The following is a 12409-nucleotide window of genomic DNA, read 5'->3' as shown; positions in this document are numbered from 1 at the left end:
TGCAGATAAGTGGCATTTTTTTGTTACCATTTTTTTTTCCATTTAAGGGAACACAAGTCGTTCCTTTGCAATACAAATTGTAAAAAAGCATTTAAAAGTTATTTTTCCTTGTCCTGGTAAAAAAAAAAGTTCATACGCAGGAAGAAAAGTAAAAACTATTGATGTCACACAAACTTAAATAAAGACCTCTCTGCAGTCTGCACATGTCCATACGACGCAGCTTCGGGGACTCCGGTGAGAGGCCCATCCTCCAGACAAGTCAGGAACAAGATGTGCAGAGTGAGAGGTGGCACTCAGTCCCCCACCCCCGCCTGGGGGAGTAAAGGGCCTCACGAGTGACTAGGAGACCACACTCCACAGCCAGGCGCCCATATCGTCCTAGCTTGTCACACTCAACAGATGTGCAACACATGCCTACCGCGAGCCGGGCCTGTGGTCCCAGATGGCCTGTGGTCCGCAGACTCACACTGACAACCCCCCACCCCCACCCCCGTATGTCCTCAGACGGCGGGGCCGGCCCCCTTTACCCTCTTGAGGCACAGGGCAGAGCTCACAAAAGAGCTCTCCCTGCCAACGGCTGTATTCCGGGAGACAGCCCTCAGAGAAGGACAAACGGCCACACCCCAACCTCACCCCACAGCTCTTATCATCTTTCCGCGACTTAAGCTCAGGTCACCGTGATCACCTGTGCAGGAGATGAGCCCTCATACTTGGGAGCACCCAGATTTAAAACACGCTCTCTCGGTATTCTAGGAACTGGAAATCTGGGAGTGACGGCTCATAAAGAGACACACCGTTGGTATACTTTCACACACCAGCTTTATTGATGGACCCAGTGAAAAGTGACAGTGCCAACAGAGACAAACAGGTGTCAAACCCCAAAAACGGCGGAAACAAGGATGAAAATCAGCTGGTGTGCCAAAACCGGTTAATCTCATAACATCAAGAGCTCCTTAGACTTAACTCTGTCACCTATGCGTTCACTTTGGCAAACTGGGTTTGGAATGCTGGAAAGATACTGTTCCATGCGACAACTTATAAAAGCAAAGTGTAATTAGGGATTTTAAATAATGCCTAGTTCTCGAGGAAAAAATAAGCCTCACAAAAGGTCAGGCAGCGCGCATAATTGGCACATTGATAGGAACACCAGCTTGAAAGTTGGGAATAGTTCATAACGTGCAGGCCTAAGGACAGCAGAGGCTTAAATGTACAGAAAAGCAGGGAAGCTGCAGGCGATGGGGCAGGAGGGACTGGACTGAGAACCCGGAGCCCTGACTCCTGGCCTCATTTCTGCCCCAACAGCTCTCTCACACTGAAGTAACTAACTGCCTCCAGCTATATTTGGTATCCAAGGTTAACCGACAGGAGGTGGAGACTTTCAAAAAGTGAATTCAGTGGGTTTTACTTCTTACTGCTCATAAAATATACATAACGCACAACTTATGATTTTTAAAGCATGTTCAAGCCCTTATAGCTACTTGTATTCCCTAGAGATACCTAGGGGCACCCGTGGGTTGGTAAATAAATACTCTGAATGAATGTCTGTAAGGCTGTTTTAAACACCGTCTGGAATGTACCAGATTGTCATGCAATACTGTGTCACGCTCAACTGGAGAATAAATCAACAGGGGAGCCCTTTCGAAAAACGCTGTCCTTGCCTGTTACGGGGTGGTCTTCCCCCAAAACACTGAGGGACAAAAGACGTGGAGAACCAACGCTCCGAGTTACCCACCATGTAAACATAAAGCAGAGCAAGACGCACTACAGGGGACAGAGCCTCAGATGGGGACACACAGGGCTGGGGGGGTTGGGGGGAGAAGGGCCAGAGGGGCTCCTGTACTCGCGCCTGCTAGCAGGTATGGACGGGGGCTGGCGCGGGGACCCCCAGCGGGCACGCCCTTCCAGACCTGGGCTGGGGTCCTAACCCCCTCTCGTTTCCTCCACCAAAACCACTCTGACTCTCCCATTTCGTGAATCACAAGCGCTGTCCCAGAAGATACACCTGTACTGTGAATGTAGCCGCAAGGAAAGCAGCCTCACCGGCTAGTGACAAAAACACGTCCCTGAAAGGAAATAACTCACTTCACGTCACTGCTCCTCGCTTCACGGGGAAAGCATTTTTCTTACACGTCCGGAATTCTGGTACATCAATCTCTACCATTAAAGCGCTGAAATGCAGCGTGGATCTCAGTCGCTGACTCGCTCTGAGCCGGTGATTACGAAGCGACGGAGAAGGGGACGCAGAGGACCCCCCCGCCCGGAGGACTCCCAGCAGCCCGGTGCAGCCCCACACCAGCCCCGGGTCCAGACAGCTCGCGCCCCGCGGGTGTCCGCCCCCATGGCGCCGGCAGCACGGCTCGCAGCTGACCGCGGAGGCGCGAGCTGCCCAGCCCGCCGCAGCCACCAACTGCCTCCGCCAGGCGCGGCGCCCCCGTGAAGCCGGCGCCGTTTGAAACTTGCGCCGCCGCACATGCGCCCGGGGCCCCTCGGGGCGCCGTAGCCGCGGGGCCTGCTTCCGCCTTGCGCTCCCGGCACGCCCTGCGCCCCCCTTGGGGCCCCGACCGTCCGCGCCGCCGCACATGCGCCCGGGACCCCTCGGGGCGCGGGCGCCGCCGAGACCCCGCTTCCGCCCCGCGCTCCCGGCACGCCCCGCGCCTCAGCCCCCACCTTCCCCGACCCACCACGGGAAAGCTGCGGAAAATGGCGCCTTAAAGCGCCCGCGCCCACCTTGCCGAAGTGCGCGGCCCAGTGCACGGGCGTCCAGCCGTAGAAGGAGTCTTCGGCGGCCAGGTGGGCGCGCGGCGTCTGCTGCAGCAGAGAGCAGAGCGCGGCCAGGTCCCCGTCGCGGCAGGCGCGGTGCAGCGGGAAGCGGAGCGACAACAGCTCCTCGCTGGAGAAGCCCGCCTCCACGCCTGCGCCCGCTCCTGCCGTCGACATGGTCCGTCACCGGAGAGCGCGGGCTAGCTGGCCGAGAGGACCGAGAGGACGCGCGGGTGAGGACCCGAGAGGCCGTCGCCTGAGCACAAAGGAGCTAGAGTGCCGCCGCCGCCGCGTCCCGCCGGCTGCCGAGCCGAGCCCAGCCGAGCGCGTACAGGGGGCGGGGCGGGGGCGGGGCCTACCGCGGGCAGGTCTGAGGCCCGTGCCCGCGGACGCCGGGTCTGAAGGTGGGGCCTGCAGTGCCAGGGGGCGGGGCCTGGTGGGGCCGGGGCTGACTCGTGGAGCAAGAGCGGGCCAGGGAGCAGTGGGCGTGGCCTAAGCGGAGGCGGTGCCTGGAGAGCAGGCGAAGTGGCCTGGAGCAGGGGGCCGTGCCCAGCTGGTCCGGGGTAGTGGGCCTGGACCAGGAGGCGGGCCGGGAGTGGGGCGGAGCCTGGGGAGTCTGTGATGAGGCCGGGGACAGAGGGCGGGGCCTAGTGGGGTACCGGATGCGGCAGACGCCTGGAGCGGGAGGTTGGTCGGGAGAGGGCGGGGCCTGGGAGCGGGCGACGAGCCCGGGGCAGGGGGCGGGGCCTAGCGCGGTCGGAATGGGGCTGATGCTCCGAGCCCGAGGCTGGCCGGAACCTGGAGCAGGGGGCTGGGAATGGGGAACCTGGAGCCGGGAACGGAGGGAGGGGACTCGGGCACCCGGAACGGGGACTTGGGATCCGGGAACGGGGAGTGCGGGGGCGGAGAGCCCGGGGGCCCGGACTGGGAGGCGGGGAGCGGGGAGCTGCGCCGAGGCGGATCCCCGGCCGCGCGGGTGGGGTCGGCTCTCAGCCGCGTGCCCCACCCAGACCCCAGGCCCCTCAGTCCAGACCAGCCTCCGCCCGGCTCCGTCCTCTCCAGGCGCCTGCCTGTCGGGCGAGCTTCGAGAGCAGCCAGCAAAACCCTGGAAAATCCTGTCAGTGACAATCACAATGAGAATCACAGTTTTCTTAACAGATTTTTTCCTCTGATTATGAGTAATACGTGAATATCAATTTCACTATCGAGGAATAACTACTATCAACGTTTATGGGTAGTTCCTTACAGTACCTTTACCACATAGTTTCGTTATATATATTATTTTTCCTTGTATATATTGCCTTTTTTCCTTTTTTTTTTTTTTTTTTACAGAATTCTGAATCACAGTAATTCAACTTTAAGTAGGTAACCAGATGTCTGGGAAAATAATGGTGCATGAGATAGCACCTGGCAGCATTAGTTAATAAGAAATTAGGCACCTCGTGCCTAACAAAGGAAATTGTTAATTTATGGTATAAACGTACAACACATTCCTCTATTCGTTAGACAAACATGTTGATTACAATGCGAATGGAGCACTTTGGGAGGTGCCCCAGATGCAGTGAGGGAAAGCAGCAGTATTTCAATTCAGGGGGTGATTAGTAATGCATGGGAAATATGAATGAGGCAGGTTCGGTTTCCTTTCCAGGAATTTATAATCTAGTAGATGAGGCAGGGAAGAATATTTCAGTAGGCGAAGCAGTACCTTTTTTGTTTGGACCAGAAAGGTAGAAATATGCTGTAAACTCATTGCAAGCTTGAATTCTGGAGCAGACAGAATTCAACCATTTTTCTTTTCATACACCAGGTTGATTTTAATCTCATTATGTCTGTAAGATGTGCACCATAATGACTTCCATCCTTCCTGGGAAAGCAGCACCCCATTTTGTAAGATGCCTTGTCATCTGTAATAACTAGAGGGAGGGATTACTTATGCCTCTTTATAGTGCCTGCTGCAGTGGACAGAACTGAGACACAGATAAGCTGAGAACTTGCACAAGGACAAACGGTGTGCCTGGGGCAGAGCTGAGAATAATTGCCAGACCTAGTTTCCAATCCAGTTAGATTTTTTTAACTTTGGAATATATTTTGCATAAAGAGCCTTAAGGCCTAGGAAAATAAAGTAGGTTATAGTGGCACCATACTTAGAATGCCATCTTTCCTCAGTTAAGGTTACTTTCTGGTTTTCAGAGTTGCTAGGAGTATGTAGATATTTATTTATTTATTTTTATGTACATATTTAAGCTGAAATAGATCGTCAACCTAGATATGATGATGGGTCCCTAAGATAGCCTGCATGATAATTGTGGATGGAACAGTTATAAAGGTGTCCAATGAGTACTCCAAATTCCAGTGTTCTGGTTGGTTGGTCCCAAGTTTTGCCCAACTCATTATTACCAATTATGGATTTTCTTTGGGATTCTTGTTTTTAAAAAGCTCTGGGGGAAAAGGAGGAAACCAGATTCATCACTCATGTGCTTTGATTTATTTGACAAAGCAACCATAAATAAGTGACAGAACATTCTCTTCTTGACCAAACTACTCTGTCTCCCCCCAAATTTTGACTAGGCTTAAATGTTTGGATTTGTGTATTTGTCTCTGCATTGTCCAGTTTTAGCAAGACTCCTGCTAAGTTGGTTGAGCTAGAATTCCCATCCCCCATATCAGATTGTCTTTGATATCTAATCAGTTTCTTCACCCCCCAGCCACCCCCAAGTGGTGTTGGCTCAACCCAGCCTGCCTTCAGCAAGAATCCTGCTGGGTCAGTTTAGCCAGAACCTGATGGTTAGCTGACCCTGCTGTTTTGTCGTAGTAATTTTCCACCCTCCATCGCCCACCCAGGGTAAAGAAGTTGCCCATGCTGTTCTCAGAGCCGAGTCCGATCTCTCACCCCAGAGTCGGATCTCTCTCCCCACTGCAAGCAAAAGTGGGGTCCTGGTTCCCACTTGCCGTAGCCTCCTCTGAGTACAGTCCACCTTACTATGCTTTAACATGTCTCACTAAACGATGTTTTTGACTAATAATCTTTTTCTTTAACATAAGCAAACTTGTGTATTTGAAGAGGTGATTCGGAAACATGAAAGAAAAGAGGAAGACCCAAAATCCCAAAGTATCAAAATAAGATAACACAACCCCCACGCCCCCCCTCCCCCCCCCCCCCCCCCCCCCCGCCCCGCATTTAGGATTGCACTGTGTGAGAATTGCTTAAATGGGTTCAGGTGAAGGCTCGACCCCTCAGGTGAAGGGTTCGGGTGAAGGCACGTCCCAGTCTGAGGTGCGCAGAACTGCCCACACGCTGTGGAGACATCAGTGGGGCTGTTTTCACACTTGGAACAGGACACGGTCAACGCCGTGTCATGGGAGGGGAGACTGCAGAAGAAAGCAGGACCCAGGCTATGCACCACGCTAAGACACTGTCCTTCATTACTGCAAGTGAGAGGCTTTGCTGTGATGCCAGGTGATGGGTGAGGGCTCAGAGGAAGACCCACATCCGATTTGCAGCTGGCTGTGTGTGGGTAGCCCACTGGGACGGTGCCCTCAGCCTGGGTTGCAAAGTGGGAGCACAGCCTTACTGTTCTCTCTCGTCCATGACCCCCCATCTACCTCCCTCCATGTGGCCAGATCCATCTTTTAAGAAGGCAAATACACTTAAAATTGGACACCGAGCAGTGTCTTGGTCTGTTCCAGACTGCATAACAAAGTACCACAGACTGGGGGGTTTAAACAACAAACTGGAAGACTGCGAGTCTGAGATCAGGATGCTAGCAGGGACCCTCTTCCTGGATCACAGATGACATCTTCTTTCTGTGAACCCACTCAGTGCAGAGGGAACCACCTCTCTGGTGTCTCTTCTCTGCGGGGCACTGACCCCATCATAGACGTTATCCCACCCTAATCACCTCCCAAAGGCCCCACCTCCAGATAGCATCACGTTGGCATGAATTTCAGGGACACAGGCATTCAGTCTGTAGCAAACGACTTCCCAGACTCCTGTCATTCAGATACCACTCCCACGTGGATTTTTACCACTTCTGCATGGACTTTTGTATCCACAGAGGATCTGTGCTATTAATAATTTTCTTGAAATAACTTCATTTTTTGGAATTACTGACTTTACGTTCTCTTTATTAAGAAAACACCAATGAGTTTATGGTGCCAACTACATTTTCCTCATTTAAACAAATCCACAATAAAATAACACATGTTCACGTGCTTCCCAAATCAGTTCCCACGGTTGGTGGTGCTACACCACACTTTGGAAATTGCTCCTTGGGAGCAAAATCCCAGATCTGTTCCTTGGCCTGTTGACATGCCTACAGCCAGGGACTGCCTGCCTCTCTGGACTTGTCTGTCCTCCTCACAGGCTGTCCAGGAAGCCCTTGAAACCAAGGGTGCTTCTGCTGAAGGCTTCCACCCCATCCCCAGCGTTTCTTTCCCCTGTTGTGACCAAATCATGCCTCCCTGAGTGCTTTAGGATGTGACCTGATTTGGAAATGGAGTCATTGTAGATGTAACTAGTTAAGATGAAGTCATAATGGGGCAGGCCATCCCCAAACCCAATGTGACTGGTGTCCTTATAAAAAGGGGCATCTGGACACAGATGCACACATGGGAAGAACACCATGAGGCAGAGATGGAGGGGTGCAGCAAAAGTCAAAGAACCCCAAGGATGGCCAGCAACACCAGAGGCAGGGGGACACCTGGGGCAGGTCCCCCATCACGACCTCCTTGGGAGGTCCAGCCCTGCCCACACCTGGCCTCCAGAGCGAGAAGGCTTAGATTCAGGTTGCCCAAGCCCGGTTTGCTGGGCTTGATTGTGGCAGCCTCGGGACACTTGCCCAGGACACAGGCTCTGCTGGGGAGGCTCCCCCACTGCCCCCTGCCTCCTGCCCACAATCCAATCCAAGTGCCTCTCTTTCCAGAAGCCTCCACCAGGCAACAGCTGGAGCCTCCTTCCCCTCTACTCCAGGGTTCCCAGGTGTCTGGCATTTTAGTTTCCTCCCACCCTTGGATGAAAACATTTAAAAACCCAGCAAGTAAATGTTACTCATTTTTAGTCATAAAAACTTGATTGTTAACAGGCCTTTTCTGAGATGGCCTCTCCACTTCCAACAGGCCTCTTGACGAGTAGAAACATGCTCCAAGCTTGCTTCTGGTGGCTCCAGGTGGGAAGGCAGAGAGAGGTGGCCTCTCTCTGCTCTGAAAGGGAGCCCCCAGGCAGGGTCAAGAGCTTGCTCTGCAAACCAATGTCCTGTTGAATAAAGTACTGGACGGATGCCTTTCTCTCTCGCTCCCTCCACCTCTGTCTCTATGTCTGTCTGTCTCTCCATATTTCCATCATTGTCTCTCTGTCTCTGTCTCTTACTCTCCATCATCACTGTATCTTTCCTGTGAGGACAGAGCCCCACCCATGCTGAGCCTACAATACAAATTTGTTGAGTGACAGGAGGCTAAAGGCTGAAACTCAGATCAGTTGGCAGCTCCTTGTCAGGAAGGGGAGACCTGCTGTGGACCAAGGATGTCAGTTATTGAGCATCAAGATTCTGGAATCTTACTGATTGTCCTGCATCTTACTCCTATCTTGTGAAAAAAGTGATTAGTGCTGTAATGGGAAAAATTCATTTTTTTTCCCTTCTGATGTAGAAAAAAACCCAGTTCTTCCTCACTGTGTTTCTTCCCCATGTGTCTCCTTTGCCTTCACAGAGAACACTTCGCTTCTGATGCTTGTGGTCACCAAATGCATGGAGGTTTTTCCCCCACACAATTCTCTCTAACACCAGCTCAAGTCTGACACCATCGACCCGGAGATGGGACCAGACCCTACAGGTTAAGGGCTCAGCCCCACAAGACTGCCCTGACCTCCACTTCAGCTGCCACTGTCCCCTGTGCTTCTGACTGACTCACTACAGACGGGAGGCTCCCACAAGCCCCTCCTAAGGTTAGTTTGCTAAAGCAGCTCACATAACTCAAGGGAACACTTAGAAGTTTATTAAAGGACACGAAAAAAACCCCCACAAATCAACATCCAGGTGAAGGGATGACAGGAAAAGGTCAGGAAGGGGCTCAAATCCACAAACCATGAGATCATGACCTGAGCCAAAACCAAGAGTCAGATGCTTAACCAACTGAGACACCCAGGTGCCCCAATGACTTCAACTGAACAAAAAGGACCAGAAATGAAGTAAAAGATAAGCTATAGGTCCACGGAAATAGACTGCAAGTCATTTAACAAAGGACTTATATTCAGCATATACAAAGAACTTCTACAAATCAAGAAGAAAGACATGAACAACAAAAATGGGCAAAGATATGAATAGGCAATTCACTGGAAGGAAACACAAATATCCAATAACCAAGACATTCAGTAACCAGTGATTTCTCCTGTCCTACTGAATGGATTAATCCTGTCCACAGGCAAAAATTTGCATGGATGCTCTACCTTAGGACAACAGCACTCTTTCCCATATGTATCTTTCCAGCGACTGTGCATATTTCTATTTCCCTTCATCCCTAATGTCTAAGAATTTATATATAGTTGACACTTGAGCAATGCAGGGATCTTGGGCACTGACCACCACCACACACAAAATCCACATATGACACTGACTGCCCCCCTCTGCAACTTTACTACTAATAGCCTACTGCTGATCAGAAGCTTAACCAGTAACATAAACAGTCAATTAACACAGATTCTGTGTCCTATGTATTATAAACTTTATTCTTACGATAAAGTAAGCCAGAGAAAAGAAAACCTTCTTAAGAAAATCACAAGGAAGAGGAAATACATTTACAGTGCTGTGCTGCAAAAGACCTGTATGTAAGTGCACCAGTGCAGTTCAAGCCTGTGGTGTTCAAGGGTCAGCTGTAGTTTTTGCCTTGCACTCCAGCAGGGCATCAGTCCCCAGCAGTCCTGTGGAATAGCTCCTGGCAAACTCATCACAGCCTCCGGGTTTGCCAACCCACAGTCTCTGCTAATCTTGTCTTTCAGGGTGTGGAGTGGCTGGGCAGCTGGCTCCTCTTGGGAACATGATGTCCTGGCTTCTGTGACTCTGCAGCTTTCCTGTGCAACCTCCAAATGCTCAACGGCCCCAGGCCTCGGTCCTAGACCCTTTACTCTCTTTACTTTCTTCCTGGGTAATCACATCGAATCCCATACCTTCAAGTACTGTTTACATACTGATGATTCCTAAATTCATGTCTCCGGCCTGGACCTTTCCTACAGCCCAGACTCATAAACCCAGCAGCTTAGTCCTTATCTCCATTAGGATCTCTCCTAGACAACTCCACTGATGCCCCAAATGGAATTCCTGAGTCACCCCTACACCTGTTACTCCCACTCACCACCCCACCCCCACTCTCTGTCTCTGTGAAAGACGCAGACATGTCTACCCGGGGGCTCAAGTCCAGCACCCAGGGGCCAACGCTATGCTCACTGTAGATCTCGGTGGCTCTACCTCAAATATGACTTCAGTGCACACACTTCTTTCCATCCCTACCACCCCAAGCCATGCTTTCCTGCTTAAACCAGTGTGACTGCCTCTTGGCTTTTCTTGTTCAGGATATAAATCCAACAATAGCTCTGGCTTAAAACCTGCCAATAGCTTTCCACTAACAGTAAAAGAATATCCACATGGCACAGACTTGAATGTGGTTAGTAAGATTGTGGAACTGAATTTAACACTTTATTTATATTTTTAAAATGTTTTAATGTTTATTTATTTTGAGAGAGAGAGAGAGAGAGAGAGAGAGAGAGAGTGCTTGCACAAGTGGGGGAGGGGCAGAGAGAGAGGGAGAGAGAATCCCAAGCAGACTCCATGCTGTCAGTGCACAGCCCAACGTGGGGCTCAATCTCATGAACCATGAAATGATAACCTGAGCTGAAATCAAGAGTCAGACACTTAACCAACTGAGCCACCCAATCCCCCCAATTCGACACTTTATTTAATTTTAACTTATTTAGATTTGGATTTAAAAGCAATTATTGGCAAAAATTTAAGAGTCTAAACAACTTAAAATCAACTTGGATATGAGTACCTGCTCTTTCTACTGTAACCATCGTGAAATGTAAACACAGATCAAATATTCCCAGGGAAAATGTAGCACTCCCATTGAGATATGCAGTACCTGTAAAATGGACCCCAGATTGGTAAGAGTAAAAGAATACAAAATTCTTCATGAATAATTTTTAATATGGAGTGCATATTCAATTTGTAACATTTTGGATACGTTGGGTTAAATAAATTATATCAGTCAAATGATTTTTACCTGTTTATTTTTACTTTTTTTTTTAGCATGGCTCATGGAAAAATCTTCCTTATATACGTAATTCTCACATTTTGTTTCTATTAGTCAGCTTGGCATGTATTATCTATCCATAAATCAATGTAAGTAGTTAGTTTTTTTGTTTGTTTGTTTGTTTTCTCTTCTGGGGGAATACCAGCAGTTTCTTTGTCTGAGTGCTGGGCTTGACCTAAGGCCCATTTTGAAGAAAGGAATGAGTATCTTTGAAGAGTAGGATCACCGGCAGATGGTAAATGCTCCTGAGGACTCGGGAGGAATGAGAGCCTGAGCCCAGGCCAACCAACTGCTCTGCCCCACGGTGGGCACCTTCTCCCCTCCCCCAGGCGGCACGGGCAGCATCCTGGACTGTTCACACGGTGTTTCTCTTTCTCTTCCTCCCTCTCTTTTTGCTAAGTATGTGTGGTTGAAATTATATAAGCTAAATGCAAGTAAGTTAAATATGCATGGGATATGAGGCAACTTTCAGTTTAAAATAACTATAATGTAATCTTGCAACTGTTTATACTTCTAAACAGAAGTATAGACATACCTATTTTCACCCTATAAATCGATGTGAGAAATGGTTTTTCACCTGTGAGTTTCTGGGGGGGTGAGATGTTAGGGACATATATATTTTTTAATATGTCTATAGTACTTGACTTTTTAATGTTTATTTTTGAGAGCGAGAGAGACGGAGAACGAGTGGGGGAGGGGCAGAGAGAGGGGGAGACACAGAATCCAAAGCAGGCTCCAGGCTCTGAGCTGTCGGTACAGAGCCTGACGTGGGGCTTGAACTCACAAGCCGCGAGATCATGACCTGAGCCGAAATCGGATGCTCAACCGACTGAACCACCCAGGCGCCCCAAGTACCTGACTTTTTAAATGAGCATTTTCCGGTGGGGTGATTAATGGTTCTTATAACAAAGTCTAGACATTACAGAAATACATAAAGTAGATAGTGAGATGAAGGTCCCTCATAATTCCACCCCAGTGATGGTCACACGTGTTGTATATGTTTACACACACAAATATACATATTGTTACACATTAATCTACCCATGGTGTTTCCGGTAAAATAGACTCCTCTTACCCACAGTGTCTGCACCTAAAATTGGTAAATTTTAGGCAGCTTTCCATGCTGGCGGTAGGCATCCCTACCGCCCTTTCTAAAAGCCATGTGGTTTGCCAGTGTGTGTCTGAGCATGATTTATCTTCCTGTCCTTTATAGATGAATGCATCTTTTTTTTTTTCTTTTTTCCAATTATGAGAGATGTTGCAGTGAATACATTTATATACAGTTCTTGGCATACTTGCCCAGTTTTCTGAGATGGAATCCTGGTCGATTTTCTGCACAGTTTAATGGCTTTAC

At 49.7% G+C, this 12409-nt stretch overlaps 1 protein-coding gene and 1 long non-coding RNA gene across 2 annotated transcripts in view; one reads left to right on the top strand and one right to left on the bottom strand.

Annotated features, from left to right (window-relative positions):
• Positions 1-3111, bottom strand: part of ANKRD10 (ankyrin repeat domain 10) — a 33435-nt gene extending 30324 nt beyond the window's left edge. The window contains exon 1 of the mRNA XM_058742600.1: positions 2728-3111. Coding sequence (XP_058598583.1) covers positions 2728-2937 — 210 coding nt within the window. The 5' untranslated portion in view covers positions 2938-3111. The remainder of the gene's footprint in view (positions 1-2727) is intronic.
• A 159-nt stretch (positions 3112-3270) lies between these two features.
• LOC131519510 (uncharacterized) lies at positions 3271-11018 on the top strand. The gene is made up of 2 exons (XR_009265689.1): positions 3271-3447; positions 8464-11018. It is a non-coding gene; the product is annotated as an uncharacterized LOC131519510 (long non-coding RNA).
• Positions 11019-12409: the final 1391 nt, after the last annotated feature.

Source organism: Neofelis nebulosa, chromosome 1, assembly GCF_028018385.1.
Source record: "Neofelis nebulosa isolate mNeoNeb1 chromosome 1, mNeoNeb1.pri, whole genome shotgun sequence".
NCBI lineage: Eukaryota > Metazoa > Chordata > Mammalia > Carnivora > Felidae > Neofelis > Neofelis nebulosa.
The sequence above is the reverse complement of the archived record's forward strand: the minus strand, read 5'-3'. Positions and strand labels throughout refer to the sequence as shown.